General features: G+C 36.5%; 1 protein-coding gene and 1 pseudogene across 2 annotated transcripts in view; one reads left to right on the forward strand and one right to left on the reverse strand.

Moving 5' to 3' along the window:
• Positions 1 to 24,796, reverse strand: part of CTTNBP2NL (CTTNBP2 N-terminal like) — a 63,917-nt gene that overhangs the window by 29,112 nt on the left and 10,009 nt on the right. Inside the window, exons 2-3 of one of the 2 annotated variants that reach the window (XM_029228647.1) lie at positions 22,742 to 22,865; positions 19,740 to 19,847 (exon numbers count right to left, since the gene is read on the reverse strand). In XM_029228647.1, coding sequence (XP_029084480.1) covers positions 19,740 to 19,838 — 99 coding nt within the window. In that variant the 5' untranslated portion in view covers positions 19,839 to 19,847; positions 22,742 to 22,865. The remainder of the gene's footprint in view (positions 1 to 19,739; positions 19,848 to 22,741; positions 22,866 to 24,796) is intronic. The other variant, XM_029228646.1, reaches the window with a different exon arrangement.
• LOC114898706 lies at positions 10,586 to 11,173 on the forward strand (annotated as a pseudogene).

Genomic DNA, 24,796 nt, shown 5'->3' on the forward strand with positions numbered 1-24,796 from the left:
TGTTTCTTTTTTCTTTTACTGTGCACACTGTTCTGTGCCTTACTCTTTAACTTACTATACGCTGGAGAACGTTATAAGATCTAGCTCTCATAAAGATCTTCTCTTTAAGGTTTGCGTAGTATTCTACTGTACAATGTACCATAATTTACTGACCAGAACCCTAATACGTAAGTTGTTTTCAGCATTTTGCTGCTATGACAATGCTGCAATAAATATCCTTACACTTACACTTTAATTGTATAGGTCTAAGTACATCTATAGCAAAAATTTCTAGATGTGGATCATGAAACTAGGTTACTCGGGGTCACAGTCAGCATTTAAAGAAAAATGAAGTACAAAAGAAAACAGTGTAGTATAGCATGGTATAGTGTAAATATTACACAGAGTATAAAAAAATACAGTGTACATTTTAGTGAAATTTTTGTTTTAGCTAATATATGTATGTGGGTGTGTTTGTGTGTCCTGGATTGCGGCAAAATGGTGAAATGTACTTAATAAAATGTTTGGAGGATGTGGGGAAGGCGCCCCTGCTAACCCGACAGTCGAGTCGCGGAACTGCCTGGGTCTGCCTCTTCGTTCAACCAGCCATTATGTCCTCTCCATGACCTCCTCCAGCTGGATTTTAGCTTGGACAAACCACTCTCCCTGACCCACTGTTGGTCCACCACTGGAAAGAATAATTACCGTGTGGCTGACAGAGTCTTGGTGCTCCGGCCAGGTGTCAGGCCTGTGCCTCTGAGGTGGGAGAGCTGAGTTCAGGACATTGATCCACCAGAGACCTCCTAGCTCCACGTAATATCAAATGGCGAAAGCTCTCCCAGAGATCTCCATCTCAACGCTAAGACCCATCTCCACTCAACAACAAGCAAGCTCGAGTGCTGGACACCCTATGCCAAACAACTAGCAAGACAGGAACACAACATCACCCATTAGCAGAAGGCTGCCTACAATCATAAGGTCACAGACACCCCAAAGCACACCACTGGACGCGGTCCTGCACACCAGAAAGATCCAGCCTCATCCACCAGAACACAGGCACTAGTCCCCTCCACCAGGAAGCCTAGACAACACACTGAACCAACCTTACCCACTGGGGGCAGACACCAAAAACAATGGGAACTACGAACCTGCAGCCTGCGAAAAGGAGACCCCAAACACAGTGAGTTAAGCAAAATGAGAAGACAGAGAAACACACAGCAGTTGAAGGAGCAAGGTAAAAACCCACCAGACCAAACAAATGAAGAGGAAAGAGGCAGTCTACCTGAAAAAGAATTCAGAGTAATGATAGTAAAGATGATCCAAAATCCAGGAAATAGAATGGAGAAAATACGTGAAACATTTAACAAGGACCTAGAAGAACTAAAGAGCAAACCATCAATGATGAACAACCCAATAAATGAAATTTAAAATTCTCTAGAAGGAATCAATAGCAGAATAACTGAGGCAGAAGAACGAATAAGTGACCAGGAAGATAAAATAGTGGAAAAAACTACTGCAGAGCAGAACAAAGAAAAAAGAATGATAAGAATTGAGGACAGTCTCAGAGACCTCCGGGACAACATTAAACACACCAACATTCAAATTATAGGGGTCCTAGAAGAAGAAGAGAAAAAGAAAGGGACTGAGAAAATATTTGAAGAGATTATAGTTGAAAACTTCCCTAATATGGGAAAGGAAATAATCAAGTCCAGGAAGTGCAGAGAGTCCCATACAGGATAAATCCAAGGAGAAACATGCCAAAACACATATCAATCAAACTACCAAAAATTACATACAAAGAAAAAATATTAAAAGCAGCAAGGGAAAAGCAACAAATAACAAACAAGGGAATCCCCATAAGGTTAACAGCTGATCTTTCAGCAGAAATTCTGCAAGCCAGAAGGGAGTGGCAGGACATATTTAAAGGGATGAAAGGGAAAAACCTATAACCAAGACTACTCTACCCACAAGGATCTCATTTAGATTTGACAGAGAAATTAAAACCTTTACAGACAAGCAAAAGCTAAGAGAATTCAGCACCACCAAACCAGCTTTACAACAAATGCTAAAGGAACTTCTCTAGGCAGGAAACAGAAGAGGAGGAAAAGACCTACAGTAACAACCCAAAACAATTAAGAAAATGGGAATAGGAACATACATATCGATAATTACCTTAAATGTAAATGGATTAAATGCTCCCATCAAAAGACACAGACTGGCTGAATGGATACAAAAACAAGACCCATATATATGCTGCCTACAAGAGACCCATTTCAGACCTAGGGGCACATACAGACTGAAAGTGAGGGGATGGAAAAAGATATTCCATGCAAATGGAAATCAAAAGAAAGCTGGAATAGCAATTCTCATATCAGACAAAACAGACTTTAAAATAAAGACTATTACAAGAGACAAAGAAGGACACTACATAATGATCAACGGATCAATCCAAGGAGAAGATATAACAATTGTAAATATTTATGCATCCAACATAGGAGTACCTGAACACATAAGGCAAATGCTAACAGTCATAAAAGGGGAAATCGACAGTAACACAATCATAGAAGGGGACTTTAACACCCCACTTTCACCAATGGACAGATCACCCAAAATGAAAATAAATAAGGAAACACAAGCTTTAAATGATACATTAAACAAGATGGACTTAATTGATATTTATAGGACATTCCATCCAAAACCAACAGAATACACTTTCTTTTCAAGTGCTCATGGAACATTCTACAGGATAGATCATATCTTGGGTCACAAATCAAGCCTTGGTAAATTTAAGAAAATTGAAATTGTATCAAGTATTTTTCTGACCACAACGCTATGAGACTAGATATCAATTACAGGAAAAAAACTGTAAAAAATACAAACACATGGATGCTAAACAATACACTACTTAATAACCAAGAGATCACTGAAGAAATCAAAGAGGAAATCAAAAAATACCTAGAAACAAATGACAATGAAAACACGACTACCCAAAGCCTATGGGATACAGCAAAAGTAGTTCTAAGACAGAAGTTTATAGCAACACAATCCTACCTCAAGAAACAAGAAACATCTCAAATCAACAACCTAACCTTACACCTAAAGCAATTAGAGAAAGAAGAACAAAAAAACCCCAAAGTTAGCAGAAGGAAAGAAATCATAAAGATCAGATCAGAAATAAATAAAAAAGAAATGAAGGAAATGACAGCAAAGATCAATTAAACTAAAAGCTGGTTCTTTGAGAAGATAAACAACATTGATAAACCATTAGCCAGACTCATCAAGAAAAAAAGGGAGAAGACTCAAATCAACAGAAGTAGAAATGAAAAAGAAGTAAAAACTGACACTGCAGAAATACAAAAATCATGGGAGATTACTATAAGCAGCTATATGCCAATAAAATGGACAACCTGGAAGAAATGGACAAATTCTAAGAGAAGCACAACCTTCCAAGACTGAACCAGGAAAAAAATAGAAAATATAAACAGACCAATCACAAGCACTGAAATTGAGACAGTGATTAAAAATCTTCCAACAAACAAAAGCCCAGGACCAGATGGCGTCACAGGTGAATTCTATCAAAGATTTAGAGAAGAGCTAACACCCATCCTTTTCAAACTCTTCCAAAATATAGCAGAGGGAGGAACACTCCCAATCTCATTCTATGAGGCCACCATCACCCCGATACCAAAACCAGACAAAGATGTCACAAAGAAAGAAAACTACAGGCCAATATCACTGATGAACACAGATGCAAAAATCCTCAACAAAATACTAGCAAACAGAATCCAGTAGCACATTAAAACAATCATACACCATGATCAAGTGCAGTTTATCCCAGGAATGCAAGGATTCTTTAATATATGCTAATCAATCAATGTGATAAAGCATATTAACAAACTGTAGGAGAAAAACCATATGATCATCTCAATAGATGAAGAAAAACCTTTTGAGAAAATTCAACACCCATTTATGATAAAAACCCTCCAGTAAATAGGCATAGAGGGAAGTTACCTCAACATAATAAAGACCATATATGACAAACCCACAGCCAGCACTGTTCTCAATGGTGGAAAACTGAAACCATTTCCTCTAAATTCAGGAATAAGACAAGGGTGTAAACTCTCACCACTGTTACTCAACGTAGTTTTGGAAGTTTTAGCCACAGCTATCAAAGAAAAAGAAATAAAAGCGATCCAAATCGGAACAGAAGTAAAGCTGTCACTGTTTGCAGATCACATGGTACTATACAAAGAGAATCCTAAAGATGCTAACAGAAGAGTACTAGAGCTAATCGATACAAAATTAATGCACAGAAATCTCTTGCATTCCTATACACTAATGATGAAAAATCTGAAAGAGAAATTAAGGAAACACTCCCATTTACCACTGCAACAAAAAGAATAAAATACCTAGGAATAAACCTACCTAAGGAAACAAAAGACCTGTGTGCAGAAAACTATAAGACACTGATGAAAGAAATTAAAGATGATACAAACAGATGGAGACATGTACCATGTTCTTGGAATGGAAGAATCAACATTGTGAAAATGACTATACTACCCAAAGCAATCTACAGATTCAATGCAACCCCTAGGCATTTTTCATAGAAGTAGAACAAAAAATTTCACAATTTGTATGGAAACACAAAAGACCCCAAATAGCCACAGCAATCTTCAGAAAGAAAAACGGAGCTGGAGGAATCTGACTCCCTGACTTCAGACTATATTACAAAGCTACAGTAATCAAGACAGTATGGTACTGGCACAAAAACAGAAATATAGATCAATGGAAGAGGATAGAAAGCCCAGAGATAAACCCACACACATATGGTCACCTTATATTTGATAAAAGAGGCAAGAATATATAATGGAGAAAAGACAGCCTCTTCAATAAGTGGTGCTGGGAAAACTGGACAGCTACATGTAAAAGAATGAAATTAGAACACTCCCTAATACCACACACAAAAATAAGCTCAAAATGAATTAAAGACCTAAGTGCAAGGCCAGACACTATAAAACTCTTAGAGGAAAATATAAGCAGAACACTATGACATAAATCACAGCAAGATCCTTTTTGACCCACCTCCTAGAGAAATGGAAATAAAAACAAAAATAAACAAATGGGACCTAATGAAACTTCAAAGCTTTTGCACAGTAAAGGAAACCATAGCCAAGATGAAAAGACAACCCTCAGAATGGGAGAAAATATTTGCAAATTAAGCAACTGACAAACGATTAATCTCCAAAATTTACAAGCAGCTCATGCAGGTCAATATCGAAAAAAAAAACCAAACAACCCAATCCAAAAATGGGCAGAAGACCTAAATAGACATTTCTCCAAAGATATACAGATTGCCAACAAACACATGAAAGGATGCTCAACATCACTAATTATTAGAGAAATGCAAATCAAAACTACAATGAGGTATCACCTCACACCAGTCAGAATGGCCATCACCCAAAAATCTACAAACAATAAATGCTGGAGAGGGTGTGGAGAAAAGGAAACCCTCTTGCACTGTTGGTGGGAATGTAAACTGATACAGCCACTATGGAGAACAGTATGGTGGTTCCTTAGAAAACTAAACATAGAACTACCATACGACCCAGCCATCCCACTACTGGGCATATACCCTGAGAAAACCATAATTCAAAGAGTCATGTACCACAATGTTCACTGCAGCTCTATTTACAATAGCCAGGACATGGAAGCAACCTAAGTGTCCACTGAAAGATGAATGGATAGAGAAGATGTGGCACATATACACAATGGAATATTACTCAGCCATAAAAATAAACGAAATTGAGTTATTTGTAGTGAGGTGGATGGACCTAGAGACTGTCATACAGAGTGAAGTAAGTCAGAAAGAGAAAAACAAATACCATATGCTACAACATATATATGGAACCTTAAAAAAAAAAAAAGGTTCTGAAGAACCTAGGGGCAGGACAGGAATAAAAACGCAGACATAAACAATGGACTTGAGGACACAGGGAGGGGGAAGGGTAAGCTGGGATGAAGTGAGAAATTGCCATGGGCTTATATATACTACCAAGTGTAAGACAGCTACTGGGAAGCAGCCACATAGCACAGGGAGATCAGCTCGGTGCTTTGTGACCACCTAGAGGGGTGGGATAGGGAGGGTGGGAGGGAGATGCAAGAGAGAGGAGATATGGGGGTATATGTATAGCTGATTCACTTTGTTATAAAGCAGAAACTAACATACCATTGTAAAGCAATTATACTCCAATAAAGATGTTAAAAAAAATGTTTGAAAGACTCCAATAAAGAAGTTAAAAACAAAAAGTTTGAAAGACAGCTCTTTAGACTCTGGTATGATATCTTTATCGCAGCCTTCTTTTTTGTCCCCCTAAACTCTGTGATCTTTTTATTGGATAACTTGGTAACTTAGGTTTTTCAGACAGAGGCAATTCAGTCATTTAGACTGGGTTGGAAAAGAATAATATTAACAATATCAGGAACAACAAAAAAGGAAGAATTCAACTATGGTTCTATATAGCTCTAATATCTTTTCCTAACAAAGTAAATAATATATGGTTAAGTTACCTTCTTAGAGTGAGTTTTACTAAACAGATATTGAGCAAGAAATTGTTGTATAAGATTACTGCTATTTAAAAACAAATGTTTCTGATTTTAAATTATTTATATATAATACAGAAGTTTTAATGAAAAAAATTAAAATATAATATGATTCCACACCCAGGGACAGCCACATTCAAACTACAAATGTCAATCTATTTGCTTGAGTCATTTATATATATATACACACACACATATATATGCACACACACAAATGTTATATAATTATATATATGATAATAAATATGTTATTCTTTATAATTGAGATTAAAGTATGTATTTATTTTATTTTTAAAAAACTTGTTCTGACAATAATTGATTGATTACTGAAGTATAGTTGATTTACAATGTTTCCGGTACAGCAAAGTAATTCAGTATATATATACACTTTTTCAGATTCTTTTCCATTATAGGTTATTACAAGATACCGAATATAGTTCCCTGTGCTATACAGTAGTTCCTTGTTTTTTTTCTATTTTATATATAATACTGTGTATATGTTAATCCCAAATTCTCAATTTTTCCCTCCCTTTTTCTTTCCCCTTTGCTAACCATAAATTTGTTTCCTATGTCTGCAAGTCGATTTCTGTTTTGTAAATAAGTTCATATGTATCATTTTTTAGATTCCACATATAAGTGATATCATATATCTGTCTTTCTCTGTCTGACTTACTTCACTTAGTATGACAATCTCTAGGTCCATCCAGGTTGCTGCAAATGGCATTATTTCGTTCTTTTTCATGGCTGAGTATACATCTAGTGGAGATATATATATATATACACACATATATATATCTCACATCTTCTTTATCCATTCATCTGCTAATGGACATTTGGGTTGTTTCCATGTCTTGGCTATTGTGAATAGTGCTGCTGTGAACATAGGGGTGCATGTACCTTGTTTTTTCGGCTTCGTTGGGTCTCTGTTGCTTTGCACGGGCTTTCTCTAGTTGTGGCGAGTGGGGGCTACTTTTCGTTGCAGTGTGTAGGCTTCACATTGCGGTGGCTTCTCTTGTTGTGGAGCAAGGGCTCTAGGTGCATGGGCTTCAGTAGTTGTGGCACGTGGGCTCAGTAGCATGGGCTCAGTAGTCGTGGCGCACGGGCTTAGTTGCTCCACAGCATGTGGGATCTTCCCGGACCAGGGATCGAACCCATGTCCCCTGCATTGCACCACAATGAAAATCCCTCATGTACCATTTTGAATTATAATTTTGTCTGGATATATGCCCAGAACTGGGATTACTGGATCATATGGTAACTCAATTTTTAGTTTTTTTGAGAAACCTCTATATGGTTCTCCACAGTGGCTGCACCAATTTACATTCCTACCAAGAGTGTAGGAGGGTTCCCTTTTATCCACACCTTTTCCAGCATTTATAATTTGTAGACTTCTTCACGATGGCCATTCTGACCACTGTGGGGTGGTACTTCATTGTAGTTTTGATTTGCATTTCTCTAATAATTAGCGATGTTGAGCATCTTTTCACATGGCTATTGGTCATCTGCATGTCTTCTTTGGAGAAATGTCTATTTAGGTCTTCTGCCAAGTTTTTGATTGGGTTGGTTTTTTTTTTCATATTGAGCTGTATAAGCTGTTTGTATATTTTGGATATTAAGCTCTTGTTGGTTGCATTGTTTGCAAATATTTTCTCCCATTCCATAGACTGCCTTTTCATTTTGTTTATGGTTTCCTTTGCTGTGTAAAAGGTTTTAAGTTAAACTAGGTCACACTTGTTTATTTTTGCTTTTGTTTCCATCACTCTAGGAGACCTATCCAAAAAAATATTGCTGCAATTTATGTCAAAGAGTGTTCTGCCTATGTTTTCCTCTAATAGTTTTAGAGTATCCATCTTACATTTAGGTCTTTAATCCATTCTGAGTTTATTTTTGTGTACAGTGATAGAGGATGTTCTAATTTCATTCTTTTACATGTAGCTGTCCAGTTTTTCCAGCACCATTTATTGAAGAGACAGTCTTTTCTCCACTGTATATTCTTGCCTCCTTTGTTGTAGAGTAACTGACCATAAGTGCATGGGTTTATTTCTGGGCTTTCTATCCCGTTCCACTGATCTATGTGTCTGTTTTTATGCCACTACCACACTGTTTTGACTGCTGTAGCTTTATCATATAGTCTGAAGTCAGGGAGTGTGATTCCTCCAGCCCTGTTCTTCTTTCTCAAGATTGTTTTGGCTATTTGGGGTCTTTCGTGTTTCCATAAAAATTAAAAAAAAATTTGTTTCAGTTCTGTGAAAAATGCCATTGGTAATTTGATAGTGATTGTATTGAATCTGTAGATTGCCTTGGGTAGTGTGGTCATCTTAACAAGGCAGATTCTTCCAATCCAAGGACATAATATATCTTTCCAACTGTTTGTGTGGTCTTCAATATCTTTTATCAGTGTCTTATAGTTTTCAGAATACAGGTCTTCTGCCTCTTTAGGTAGGTTTATTTCCTAGGTATTTTATTCTATTCGATTCTAATGGATATATTTAATGTTATGATCTGCTTCATAAATTTAGCATTACATTGTAGGAACACTACATGTCATTAGAAGTTCCTCATATATATATATATATATATTTAAAAATAAATTTATTTATTTATTTTTGGCTGCATTGGGTCTTCGTTGCTGTGTGCTGGCTTTTCTCTGGTTGCAGCGAGCAGGGGCTACTCTTTGTTGCGGTGCATGGGCTTCTCATTGCTGTGGCTTCTCTTGTTGCGGAGCACGGGCTCTAGGCATGCAGGCTTCAGCAGTTGCAGCACACAGGCTCAGTAGTTGTGGCTCGCAGGCTCTTCAGCGCAGGCTCAGTAGTTGTAGTGCATGGGCTTAGCTGCTCGCGGCATGTGGGATCTTCCCAGACTAGGGCTCGAATCCATGTCCCCTGCATTGGCAGGCGGATTCTTAACCACTGTACCACCAGGGAAGCCCTGCATCATATTTTTAAATAGCCACATAATAGCACCATGTGGCTGTACCACCCAATTCATATAGCCATTAACCAAGAGTTTACTTTTTATAAAGAATTTATTGGAGCTAGATCAATATAACTATGTTATCATGGGACGTTTGGTGGGTAATCTGAAGTAACTTACAGAAGATTTTTTTTCTAAATATACTTTCACATAAAACCATATAGACTGCAGCAACTCTCCTCAATAAATAGGTGTCCTGAGATTAATAAATTCAATAAAAGAAACCAATGTTGAATTCTTTTTATTCAAAAGCACAAAACAGAAATAACAGTATTTCTACCTATTCTTCAATAACTGGCTCTGGAGCTGCATTCAGATATAGGGGATGTCAGTAATAAATACAGCCTCCTTTAAAATAAATTTTCTTCCTGTGGTCCAAATTAACACTGAGAAAAATAATGTTTTCTGGGAAATAATAAAGGAATAGTACATTTTGATGTCTATTTCCTGACTAGTGATATGATATACTAAAACACAATTTAAATGATTTAACTTAAAAAGATAATAGTTAAGCTTGTTTCAAATAGATAAACTGCTTTTGTTACTCCTAGGAAAGAGGTAATAATATTCTGTCAGAAGGTGAAAAAAATGTACATGTTGTTTTCCTTATCTGGAAAAATTATTTATCATAAGAAGCCAATAAACTATCAAAACTATTAAAGTCAAAGGATAAAAGTTGCTTTAAAGGAGAGCGGTTCATTAAAGCAGCAGAGGTTTTTTTTCGGGTTTCTCTTTTGGAAATGTTTATGATTTTTAAGTTACAATTAACTTTTGCCACTGGGAAAATAATTTAATTACTAAACTCTGCTCCACAAAATTATAAAGTTAGAGAATTCTAGTTTCTAAAAAGCTGTAGAACAAAGCTGAAAAAGTTACTCCACATCAATGTACTTGATCTAAGAGAAGGTCAATAAGAAAGGGGATGAAGTTCTTTTTCAGACAATATTTCAGAAAAACAGCAAGGACTTACAAACCAATTAAGTTCTCAGATGAGGCCTGAGGGCAGAAGCAGCAGGTGCCTAGGCCCCAGCAGTGCCACCTCATTATGATGACCAGAGTGGTTAAGACAGTGTACACCCTGCAGCCCTCCTCTGTGCTATCAGCAGTGGCCTGCCCACAAATGCACAAACTCGAGCCACTTCTAAGAACCTTTTTCCTGTTAAGTCCAAAGAAGCTGATGTTTCCAGACCTCATTCAAGAGGTTCAGATTAACGATGTTACAAAAATCATCAAGCCAAGACGAGAGAATGGGCAGGTTAAAGCTACAGACACTGGCACCAGGAAGAGCTACAAACTATTGAGTAAACTGAAATCAGAGGAAGAGCTCAAGGATAAGAACCAGCTCTTAGAGGCCATCAACAAGCAGTTGCACCAAAAGTTGACTGAAACTCAGGGAGAGCTAAAGGACCTGACCTAAAAGGTGGAGCTGCTGGGGAAGTTTCAGGACAACTGTTTGGCAGTTTTGGAGAGCAAGGGCCTCAACCCAGGATAGGTCTTAAAGCTAAAGCTGAAGATGAAAGAAGAAAGGGCCCAGTTCCTGCAACAACAGACCTTATGTAACAGTAAAGTAAATGATTTTACAACAGCGCTTGAGGAAATGGAGCAGCTATTAGAAATGTGATAAAAAGCAGGTGGCCACATGGCTCCCTCTTGGGGATAAACTCTCAGAGGAAGCCCCTTAGGACATCTGCTTCTTGGTCATGATCTTCTAGGACTCACCATTCCCAGAATGAAAACAGTTTCTGCTGTAGGATTAAGGACAGTTTATGCTGGAATGGCAGTTCCTCCTTTAAGCAAGCATTCCCAGTCTTCAGATTGGCCAGCTATCCTGAACCTCACAGTACATAATTGAGGCCTAAGAAGAGAGGGGGCCTGGAAGCTTGGATCAACCTTCTATGCAACAAAGCAGCACAGGATTAGAATCAGGAGACTAAATCAGCCACAGCCAGAGAATCCGAAAGGTCACATTCAGATGTGCAGGAAGAAACAGTGGAGCACAGGTGCTCCACGGGAGATATCACTGAGGAGCCCTGCAGTCCCCCCGTAACTTGGAACACATTCTGTCCCATCCTGGTTGGGCTCTATAACCTCATTGTAAATTTATGAACTTGAAGTTACCTGAAATGGCTTAATAAATGGGGTGAAGGTATAGATAGTAATAACACCTATGAAACAATACACCTTGGAGATTTTAATCTTAAAAAAAAATTAAGTTCTCAATAAATACAGGAAAAGCACATGACAAAATCTAATATCCATTCCTGATAAAACTCTCAGCAAGCTAGGAATAGAAGGACATTTCCTCAAACTGATAAAGAACATCTATGAAAACCTACAGCCAGCATATTTAATGATGAAAGACTGAGTGTTTCCTCCCTAAGATCAGGAATAAGACAAAGATATCCACGTTACTTCTACTTGACATTGTACTAGAGGTTCTAGCCAGTGCAATAAGGCAAGAAAAAGAAATGAAAGGCAATCAGATGAGAAAGAAATAAGTAAAATTGTCTTTATTTGCAAACATGATTGTAGAAAATTCAATGAAGTTTATAAAAAAGCCATTAGAACTAATAAGTGAGATTAGGAAGGTTGCAGGATAAAGGATCAATATACAAATTCAATTTCATGTCTGTATAACAGCAATAAACAATCAGAAATTTACATTTAAAACAATGCCATTTATAATAATCATAAAAATATGAAATAGTGATAAATCTGACAAAAGATGTTAAAGACCTATACAATCAGAACTATAAAGCACTGCTGAGAAATCTAAGTAAATGGAGAGAAGTAACCATGTTCATGGATCAGCAAATACAATATTGTTAAGATGTGAATTTTCTCCAAACTGATCTATAGAATCAATGCAATTCCAATTAAAATTTGAATAGGAGTTTTAGAAAAACTGATAAGCTGATTCTAAAATTTATATGGAAATGCCAAGAACCATGAATAACCAAAACAACTTTCAAAAAGAACACAAGTTGGAGGATTAACACTACCTAATTTTAAGACTTTCATAAAAGGCCACAGTAATCAAGACAATGTAGTATGGGCATCAAGGTAGACAAATAGAGCAATGAAACAGAACAGGGTGTCCAGAAATAAACCCCAAAATATACAGAAAATGGATTGTGACAAATGTGCCAACGCCATCTACAGAGGAAGGACAGTCTTTTTAACAAATGGGGCTAGAACAACTGAATATCCATATGCAAAAAAATTTTTATTTGATCCATATATTGTACCATATAACAAAATTAACTGAAGTTGTATCACAGACCCAAGTGTAAAACTTAAAACTATAAAATTATAGAAATATAGGAGAAAACCTTTCTGACCTTGGTTTAGGCAAAGATTTCTTATTTGACACTAAATCTTAGTTATGTGATACTAAAAGCAAAATCCATAAAAGAAACATTGATAAATTGGACTTCATCAAAATGAAAAATTTATGCTCTTCAAAAGATACAATTAAGAGTATGAAATGACAAGCCACAGACCAGGAGAAAATATTTGCAAGGCGTATTAAAGTACCTGAATCCAGATATATAAGGAATGCTCAAAACTCAGTAATGAGAAAACAGCTCAATTTAAAAAATGGACAGAAGATCTGAACAAATATTTTATGAGGAAAACAACACAGATGGCAAATAATCACATGGAAAGATGCTCAACATCATTAGTCAACAGGGAAATGCAAACTAAAACTGCAATGAGATATTACATACCTATCAGAACGCTAAAATTAAAATGACTGGCCATATCAAGTGTTGGTAAAGATGTGGAGCAAATGGAACTCTTATACATGCTGGTGGGATGTAAATGGTGAAACTACTTTGGAAAACAGTTTGGCAGTTTCCTAAAAAGTTAAACATATTCCATTCCATTTCTAGGTATTCATCCAAAAGAAATAAAAGCACATGTCCATACAAAGCCTTATATATGAATGTTCATAGCAGCTTTATTTGCAATAGTCCAGGACTGGAAACAATGTAAATGTTCACTAACAGATGAACAGACAAAACAAACTGTGGTACATACATACAATGGACACTACTTGGTAATAAAAGGAATGAACTATCAATACAACATCAACATGGATCTCAAGATAATTATGCTGAGTCAAAGAACCAGGCCAGCCCCCAAAAAAAGTTACGTTCTGTATGATTCTACTTATATAAAATTCCAGAAAATGTAAACTAATCTCTAGAGGATTAGTGGTTTTGGGGTGGGGGTGTGTGTGTGGGGAAGGTCAGCTAAAGGGGTTGCAAAGGGGCACAAGGAAAATTTGAGGGGTGATGGATATGTGTACTATCTTTTTTTGTTTTTTTTTTGTGGTACGCGGGCCTCTCACTGTTGTGGCCTCTCCCACTGCGGAGCACAGGCTCCGGACACGCAGGCTCAGCGGCCGTGGCTCATGGGCCCAGCCGCTCCACGGCATGTGGGATCTTCCCGGACCGGGGCACGAACCCGTGTCCTCTGCATCGGCAGGCGGACTCTCAACCACTGCGCCACCAGGGAAGCCCCATGTGTACTGTCTTGATTGTAGTAATGGTTTCATGTGGGATATGTATATCAAAACATCAATTTGTATACATTAGATATATGCAGGTTACTGTATGTCAATTTTACCTCAATAAAGTGAAATAAAAAAACCAAAATATAACAAATATGTCAAATCGAGCAATAGAGAAGCAAAGAAATCAATGGAAAAAAAAATCAATTTGAAAAGTTTCCAGTGTCTGTATTTCCTGTTTTCATTATAAAGAGAGAGAGAAGGGAATGCAGTATGACATCTGTTCCATGCCCCACAGTACACCCATAACCCTCGCCAGCTGTCTCAAAATACATGCGTTTGGTTGTGAGAGTGGGGATGGATCAACTCAAAACCATCAATTTCCATAAGAAAAACAAGCTACAGTGCAAGCCCTTCTGATAACAAAGATTTAGTTTAAAATGCTCATCTTTCTTATGAAGGACAGCATATTATCAGTACATCTTGCTTTATGGAATATACCTTTGTTCCTAAATGGAAGAACTTTAAAACTTATGTTCTAATAATAATAACTAACAGTAAATGAGCACTGAGTATGTCGATTAGCATGTGCTATCTCATTTAATTCTTGTGATAACCGTACCATTCTACCATATAGCTTAACCTGGTAAGTAACTGGTTTATGGTCACACAGCAATTAAATGGCAGAGCTCAAACCTAGGTATGTCTGATATGAAAGCTCATGCTCTTAACAGCTACACTTAACTGAATGTTCTAGTTGATAGTTTTGTAGAGTGCCTAGTAATTATCTTTATGCTTCTTTTTTGAAAAGCTAGGATTTCATGTATGCACATTACTCAGAGAGTAGGAATAAAAAGTATCAGCAATTCCAACTATATAAAACACATAAAAACTTGGCCCCAAATGGCCACTGATTAATTCCCTTCTAAAACATGTTTCATAGTAAAGGCTATGAATGTAAATCTAAAAACCCCATAATTCAATTCCCTAAATAAAGTTCTACTTGCTTCTTAATATCCCAGTTCTTATCCATGCAGAAACTGGACTTCTTTCAGTTATAAGCTTATGTTCATGTGATGTTTATTAAAGATTTAAACTACCTACTCCAATCCTAAAAGCTCTTCCTAAAAACATCTATCAAAATGGGATCATTTTTTTTGGTCAAAGAATTGTTAGGTCCAGGCTGATGGGTGACAAAGAATGTTTCAACTTTGAGTACATTTAAGTATATTTATGGATCTTTTTTTTTTTTAATGCAAACACACTTGACAAGCTTACTAGTATAGGACAATGCATGTTTTTTGCTAAATTCAATTTTACTTTTCTCATCTCAGACCAGCCTTTATAATAATCTGCTTCCATAATAAGCACAAGGCCATGACCAAGAGCAGATGTCAGATTCAACCTACAGTGAACTTGTATCTGTATTTTTCTTGAGCCACAGCACCTTCCATAACTTTTGTTTGTTCTATATTTTTGGCACTGCCACAAGATCCTTATAATCATTATTATTTTAAGAATATTTTTGGCAAACGTAAATCATTTATTGTTAACACAGACACATATGTAACATTTAGATTTTTATTTTTAATTCTGGCTGTTTAAAAAACTCACAGTAGTTAAATATTACAGTCTCATACTCTAAATATATTTCTAACTTTGTCCTGTCTACAACATTTTTGTCTGTAAATTTTCTTGCCTGGGGAATTCTCCAATGGCCTTTGGCCAAAACCAACAGTTATATCCTAGACGTTAAAAGAGTTATACCTGTTTTATGACTGAGGTATCAGTGGAAAGGAATTCAAGACTCTTTAAGCTAATTCTATGTGAAAGTTGTAATACTTTACCATTTATTATTGCAGAAGCAATTTAAAGAATGCTTTAAAATAAAATGATACTAATACAGGGTAGATTCTACTTAGTCATAGCTAAGTGTAGTCTGCATCAGATCTGACACATGCAGATATAATATACCCAATGTGGAAGACTCAAACTATTTAATCTGACTTTTTATTGGCAGTCAAATCTATTTTCCAAATTTTAAAAATTAAGGTTCCCTCATCTTCTTCTAGAGTAGTCAGACCCTGCTGGGAAGCTTTTCCTAGATTTTCTTAGAATTAATGAACCGGGCCTCTCTTGCTGAACTGTGTGATTCCACCCCAAACTCCCCTGGACAGTTCATGAGCAATGTAATCTGTTTTCACTGTGGAAGGGATTCCCATAGTGTTCTCATTCATGAACATAAAGTGGTCAGGTCAAAGGGAGAGACTTTCATGAAGAAGGCTTTTCTCTGATGTAACCCCTCCTAAAATAGAAAATCACTTTATATAAAGTTCAATTAGGACCAAATACTGTATAAATGGCCTCTGTAACAATTAGACTTCAAATACAGAAGAGGCTGAATATTACATTATTTTCTATTGACTTCTCTGGTTCTATGCCAAACATGTCTAGGCTGCAACAGAAGAGTGAGGAGGCTCACTCTTCTGTAGAATTTTGGGGAGAAAAAGAATTATGGGGGCTCTACAAGGGTGTAGTTGCAATCTGAAACTTTGCAGACATTTTGGAAAATGAATGAAGCTCTTTTACAATTATAACTTTATAGGTAGGATTTACTTACAAATTACAGGAACTTGTATAATACATCCTTATATAAATCTAACCCTTGCCAATGTGACCTACTATTCATTTAACAGCAACAGTGAACCATATGGTTTTGTTCAGAGATGCAAGATTAAAGAATAGATTTTATGTCCAAGAAAAATCTCTTTTAAAGGTAAGGAGAAAAAAGATAAGCTTTTTTTACTTAAACATAAAGGAAAAACCAATCAAAGCTATTTAGGACAAAGACCAAAACCTTTTCAATCAACTAAGCATGAATTAAGAAAGAATACTAAAAGGAAGAAAATTAGTGAGCTGTCATATTAGTCCAAGAAGAGCAAGTGTTTGTTGCTAAGCAAGAGCTATATAGAAAGAATGCAGTGAAATCCTGACATACTACAGAACCAAAAACAAACAAAAAAACCCAAGCCAAAACAAAAACCTACTCCACAAATAAAACAAGATTTCATTTTAACTTTAAGAATCTGGTATGGCAGTTGCTTTTCTCAAAGGACTGAAACAATTTTGACCCCCAGCTGCTACTTATTTTATCTAACAATAGACTATTTAAAGATGTATTACTTCTGGTGAAGCTATTCATTTCACCTAAACTGCCTATAGTTTAAACCTCAGAAGAGAACTTCACCACTTATAGGCTGTATGCACAGACTAAATACAACACTTGTGCCTGATTCTGAATGGTATCTTATATCAAAATGCTCTCTTAATTATAGCTCTTGCTTCTCAAGCTGCTCTTTCAACTTGTCAGAAGCTGCCTAAAGTAACTAAAATTGGATTCATGCAGAAAAAAATTTTTTTTAGGAAAACATATGCAACAAGCACCTTAGCATCTGTTAACATTAAAACCAGAAGGCAGTCTGTTTAAGCACACATAAGGCAGGCTGTAAAATTTAATAATTCACAACATTCATTTTGAAATATTATCGCAATCTTTTAAAACAATGGCATATATTTCATCTGTTCAACAACTATTTATTGAGCATCTATATGCTCAATAAAACAAACATAAAGCTCCACAGGTTTGTATCATTTCTAAAGCTAAAAAGCAAAGAGAAAAATAAGGTCATCCTCTAATTTTTCTGTTAGAGGCAGCCATTCCCCAACCCCTACCCCAATTTTGAGAGGGTTGAGGCCCAAAAGTTTTTGTATAAGTCAACTGCGATATTTACAGGAAACTTCTTCCTGGAGTCCCAGTGTAAACAGGGACAGATCCTCAGGTGAGGATATTTATTTAACACACGCTGCCAAGCTATTGTAGTTTTCTAAAATCGGATTGCTATTTATAATAATGCTGCTCCTGGAAAATGCTTTCTGAGCTCTAAAAGGACACGAACAATGCACTTTCTAGTTCAGCCTAGGCAGTGGAACTCTTCCAGGTCTAGGCTGATAATTCCTGTGGAGAGGAGAGCCAGAGGTCTCAGATGAGAAGAAGGGAAGGAAGTAGGAAAAACAACAGGCATTAGGAGTGAGGATTAGGAATGAACTCAAACTTTCCTCAATCCTTCTTTTTCTTTTCTCTTGATCGATCAGATAAACATGTGAAAATAAATGGGAGGGTGTCCTGGGTTTAATCAGGTTAGGACTACTGGTAATAGTGGGATGGGGTTATGAGAAATAGAATAGTTTTCAGGGACGTACAGGGAAATGATGAGAAATCCCCAATAGTGACAAAAGGGGAAGACCGGTGGATGTGGCAGAAATGAGTCACCAAGCAGAGGGAACATTTTTATGTAATATATGTTGGCAGGGGAGTCATTGAAAAGTCAGGCACTGTTGAGGGCACACTAGAGACATCAATTCAAATGATTAGCTACTACTGACTGTTCCTTGGATATGGGGTACATGATATGTACTGAGAAAATATAAATAAAGAGAGAAGAAATGAATCCTACACTGTTGGAGTATTTGTAATGCCATGCAAATTATAATGTTACACAGAAATACTAGTTGTTAATCATTTCTTTTTAATACAGACAAGGAAGCTTTGTTTCAGACAGACTGAATGACTTTACCAAGGTCACACAGTCATGCTTAGTGGCACGACAGGCAAAGACTCGGGCAATGAACTTTATCACGTGACTAGACATGTGTCAAAGCCATAAACGGATGATCCCCAGGGACACCATGCAAAACAAGACTGAAGTAAGTGGGAAAAGGAAAATAAGTCAGACTCTACCCCCATACCAGAAGGGAACTGCCTCATGCACTCCGGAGAAATGAAACCACTGGAAATCACTTATCACACATTACAAAGCTCCAAGGGAAAACAAAAAAGCAATAGTTTTCGGCAGAGACTATGCTTTCTTCAGCATGCCCAAGTCTCATCTTCTTTGGCCATTTCTCCTCACCTATGGGGGTATCATTTTCCTACTACTCACACAGATAGCCTTAAGCTCTTTTCTTCCCCTCTCCAAATCTGATTTCAAGACAGATTGGGAAACATCCTTACCAAGGTGTAAAAGATTCAAGATCCTTTAAAGGAGTTATGCCCTCTTGATCTTTTTTTTTTTTTTATGTAGACTTTTTTAGAGTAGTTTTGGGTTCACAGCAAAATTGAGTGGAAAGTAGAGTTGTCATATACCACCCCCCAGCCCTGTGTATTTTAACAGATATCAAATACTGAAAAAAAGTAAGGATTTATAATTTGGGATCTAGGGAATCTATTCACGGTCTTAATGGGGTCCTTGATCTATCAGATATTATATCCTGAATTATGGTATATGTGTGTATATAGATTTTTTAGGAAACAGGTCTCATCAAGTTCTTAAGGGGTTGGCATTCAGAAACAGCTAACGCTACTAAGCTAAAGAATGAAGTTCAAAGTCTAGACATCAGGTAGAGAGACTAAAGGAGCTATGTGGAGGCAGAAAGGCTTCATCAGTGTCCCAAAATCATACCATACAGGTGGCTGCTATAGCAAGTATTGATATATATACCCAGGCCTCTCAACTTCAACTGGGGCTATAGAAATATCCTAGTTAACCAATGATACGGCTTTCAAATATATGATGACCACTCTCCCTCTCTCTTTTTTTTTTAAACATACCTTTAAAGCTTCTATAACAAGGTCCCTTGCTTCAAGCTCTCCTTCAAGAATACTGAATAGTGTTAGGAGTTCTGGCTTGCTGAGTTTTTCCAGATTCATCCTGAAAGTCTAAAACAAGGACAATAATCAGACAATCTTCAGAAGACAGAATTAATTTGATACTATTAAAGAAAAAATAAAGTGAGACAGATAAGAAAAGAGCAACAATTAGAGTAGAAAATACTTTAAGAAAGGAAATGGTTATAATTAAATGGAAAAATAAGAACTTTCTGAGTTAATCATAAACTGAGCAGTAACAGAAAATAAAATTCATTTTAATTATTGATTTCATCACCATTCACAAAGATCAAATTTTCATCATTTTTCCTCCAGGCATATATACAAACATCCTAGAAGGTCTCAGAAAGAATTAATCACTAATTTTGTTCACTAGAAGTTCAGGTAAAATGTTGTTACAATGAATAGTATTTAAATGAAAAATTGTTTGACCACGAAAAGATATCCCAGTTTTAGATAACTAAATTCCAAAACTATATATAAAACATTGTGGGATCCCTCTGAAACTGGCTGAAATGAATTTGAGCAAAGATAATGTTTGGTGGGAGTATGGGAGAAATTTTTCTTTTAAATTGTCTACTTTCACAGAGAACATCTATCACAATATTTATATTTCATATAGTAAAATAAGACTTAAATGCAACCATGTACAAATGTACTTTTAAATGACTGCTTAAAATACATTGTTTAAACATCTTAATTGGCCAGGCTACTATAAACTGAATTTATTTGACTTAACAAGTTCACAATTCTATGAAATCTTGCATCTTTTAAAATATGTTAAATGGCAAATTACATGGCACAAACTCAGTCCTTTCCATAAGATTAATTTCTCACAAACCACACATAGATAGAAGCTAGATGGTGTACAATCTTGGAAGGATCTTCTGACCATTGTGTATGGTAAGATACATTTCACAACTTCTAAAGTACAGCAAGTACTATTTTCCCTCTCCCACTCTTTACTTCTAAATTGCCACTCTCATATAGTTTTTTTTTTTTTAAAGTGAATCACAACATGACTAGTTCACACACCCTCCAGCAACTCCCAACTCCTATGAGCACATTAAATTTTAGGAGGCACACAAAAGAGGCATTGATTCCTTCCAGAGCTACTGCCTTTAAGCGAATGAGAGCGTGTAGAAAATGCATACTTCACTGTGTTGTTAGATGTTGCTCCAGAACAGACTGTACAAATCTTTTGCCACATGGTAAAACATGTTTAATGTAACTTCAGCTCTAACTGCTAACTTTCTAACTGGTGAGGGTCAGCGACTAGTAAGCGATTCTCACATTCTCACTTCAGTATTAGAGAGCCCTCACAACAGTTACTTTAAAAATAAGAGCTAAAAAAAAATTTAAAAAACAAAAAAACAACAAACCTAATAAAGCTACACTTAATATAAGACGGTATGCTGGAAAAAACACATGGCTTTGCAGTCAGATAGATGCCAGGTCAACATCTTCCTAGTTGTGTGACTGGGCAAGTTTTCTGATTCTCAGTTTTCTTACCTGTGAAAGTGAAATGATGATATCTAACTCATAGGACTGTTGTAAAGATTGAGTTAATAAATATAAAACACCTTGCCAAGTTCCTGATAGAAGCTGATCAATGGTTTAATTATTAAGAACTACTATCCTCTCTCACTTTCCAAAAGAATTCCAAGAAAGGCATTACCAACATTGGGGGCAGCCAAGATCAATTACTTCAGAAATAAGTGACTTTGGCTGCCCTTTTGTAGTTGGGAACCACAAATGAAGAAGGATGATAGCATCCTGGAGTGAATAATGATGAGGAATTTAAACTACCATTTGAGTCACACTGGTTTCTTAGATGAAACCCTTCCCCCAGTTCCTGATGGTTTCATGCTTTAATCTCTCTCAAGGAGATCGTAAGGCAGAGAAAAAATCCTATCATTTTATTCCTTTTTTCACCCCTCCCCTGATATTAAGCAGAATAATGGGCACTTGGTAAAGGCGCTCCATAAATACCAACTGCGCTGAGTAAATCAACTAGGAATAGAGCTAAAACTGATAGTGTTTACACATATTACTTTTTTTTCCTTCAATATCTTTATACTCCTTAAATATTCTCATTTAGAAATCTAAAAACTGTGGCTTAAAGATGCAGTGTGATATAATAAAATATAATAGACCGGGAGTGAAGAGTATAGAATTTTAGTCTCAGCTCTGCTACTAAACAGCTATATGGCTTTGAGAAAAAAAAATTACCCAGTTGCTCTGGCATTGAGTTTCCTCACAGGTAAAATAAAACAGACTAGATAGTCTCTAAAGTCCTTCATGGTTCCATTCTAAGCTTTCATGAGTGAAAATCAAGAATTACTTGTTAGAGAAATCAATTAAATAAAAATTACAGGTAAATACACAAAGAACTAAAACAGATTGTACCTAAATCACAGTTTTTGATCTGTTGTGATAAATATACATCCTCATAAAAGAGTGAAATTGAAACATCTTAAGTCACTTTAATTATAAAACAGTCTAGCCTAGGCAAGAAAAAATTCTATTCTTTGTCAATGGCATAAAGATCAATATTCATGTTACCTCTACACTTGTAAATAACTTCTGCAAACAAATTTTAATATCTGGAACATTTTGCTAATGTATCAACTTATTTAGCTTGGTGTCTACATGAAATAAATATAATACAAATACAACACAGGAGGGAAAAAAAGGGCCACAGCTGTGTCATTCAAACCCAAGAGGTCTGTTTTCGCATATTCCTATAACCATTCTTTATAAATATTAAAAATTAGTTCTTTGCTGTCCTTTACATTTGAATCTAATTTTAACACACAACACATTGCAGAACTTTTTGTCTGAAATATAAATGAACGATAGTAAAACTGCATTATGTTTTAGTATGGCAGTGATATTCCTGGGGGTGGTATGAGGGTGGGGATGGGGATGGGGGTGATACTGACCTGATAACTGGCAGTCACACTTTAGTCCTCAAGTATAAATTCTTAAGGTTTTCTTCAGTTAAAATTTGGGAAAATGGACAAATATATTTAAAATGTCATCAGCATGGTGGAAAAATGTCCAATGCTGCAAAATAATAAGAAATTTATTGTCTATGTGACCATACTATAAACAATTGGTAAATCCCAAGAATGTCAGCTGTCATTATAGCTGATGAAGCCTGACAGCTGTTGGTTGATACAGACAAGAAAGAAGAAAATAGCCACTTCTTCAAGTTGAAGCTGAGTAACATAGGAAAAAATATCAGGAATCTGGCTTCCCTTTTGCAATCATAATTAGGGAAGGTGAGGTCTTTCAAAATCTTTTCACTGTCATTTCAAGGACTATTTTATGAATGTCACCAGAAGAAACTGACTTTCTCTCCCTGAATTGATAAAAGCCTATTTGCTTGAAACACCATGACTTATACACAATGCACTCAGATAAAAAAAAAATAACCTAATTACAACTGAACTTTTCAAACTGCCAAATTCGTGTAAGGAAAATTCTCATCCCCTCATCTCTTGCCAATCAATAAACAAACAAATCAATCTGTCACCACCTCAACTTTGTAGGGCTTATTACTCATCCCAGATTCTACTTTTTCCCATTTATTTTCAAATATTAAATGTTGAATTATATATAATTTTTGGTTTATGTTTTTCTAATAGTGTACTAGACCCTGCAAACTTAAAAAAAAGATAGGCCCTAATTTTTATTTGATAAAACATAAATTTTGTCTTGTATTTAAGGTATTTAAAGTACCAAGTCCATTCGACTCCAATTTCTGCCAATATATAAATTATATGGTCTAAGATTTTCAGAAAAAGGATGTTTCTAACTCCATATTCATTATCAGAAATATGACTGCCAGATTTCTGGCATGTCATATTGTAGTCTACAGACTCATTCTCCACTTATTTTCTAAATGAGCTGTTACTTGTCATTGTCCATTAAGTAACTGTGAAAGACAAGATCGTTTCAACCAGATGCTCAGCTCACTCCTTCCGGCAGAATCTCTCCAAGACCCAACTTTCCTTAGAGTTTAGATGTAGATATTTCTGCCTAAGGAATGCTACAGTCTATAAATTTGAAATAAAAACCACCTGTGGACAAGTTGTCTGTATATGTTATCATACACTGTGGTACAGCTAGCTGTAGCTATATTAAACTTTACAGTTTTCTCAATTAAAAAAATATATAAACATATATAATAAAAAGTTACACATATTTTAATACCCTGGAAAACTGAGCCTATTTATAGACTAAGTATAAAACTTGTTTTTAAGTTATTAATAAATGAATTCAAACATGAGTTTGCCCAGCTTACAATATGGTCTATTCACATGCTACTTCCCACCAAGTCAGGGCCAACAGCCAGGAGAGCATGAATCTTTTTTTTTAAAATACATTTATTTATTTATTTATTTATTTATTTATGGCTGCATTGGGTCTTCGTTGCTGTGCGGGTTTTCTCCAGTTGCGGCCAGCGGGGGCTACTCTTCGTTGTGATGCGCGGGCTTCTCATCGCGGTGGCTTCTCTTGTGGAGCTCGGGCTCTAGGCGTGCGGGCTTCAGTAGTTGTGGCGTGTGAGCTCAGTAGTTGTGGCTCACGGGATCTGGAGGGCAGGCTCGGTAGCTGTGGCGCACAGGCTTAGTTGCTCCGCGGCATGTGGGATCTTCCCGGACCAGGGCTTGAACCCGTGTCCCACTGCACCACCAGGGAAGTCCATGAATCTGTTCTGTATGAACTTCCATGTGCCAACAGCCACAAGAATTATGGGTATCGAGGAGGACACTGGCTCTGCACCTCCTGAACAACAGTGCTCATTTTGCCACGGAGGTATGCTGCTCTGGCTTGGGCTCTGTTCATTTTATTCTAGCCTTTTCCCTTGACCCAACATCCACTCATTCTGGTTCTGGTTGTGCCTCTTCCTTCTTGAGGAAGTCTCAGCTTTTGCTCTGGAACTCATTCTTTGATAGCAGGCATTGTTGCCTTTTTACCACATGGAGATTGGG

This window comes from Monodon monoceros, unplaced genomic scaffold (genome assembly GCF_005190385.1).
Source record: "Monodon monoceros isolate NGI ecotype Baffin Bay Population unplaced genomic scaffold, NGI_Narwhal_1 Super_Scaffold_18, whole genome shotgun sequence".
In the NCBI taxonomy this organism is placed as follows: Eukaryota; Metazoa; Chordata; class Mammalia; order Artiodactyla; family Monodontidae; genus Monodon; species Monodon monoceros.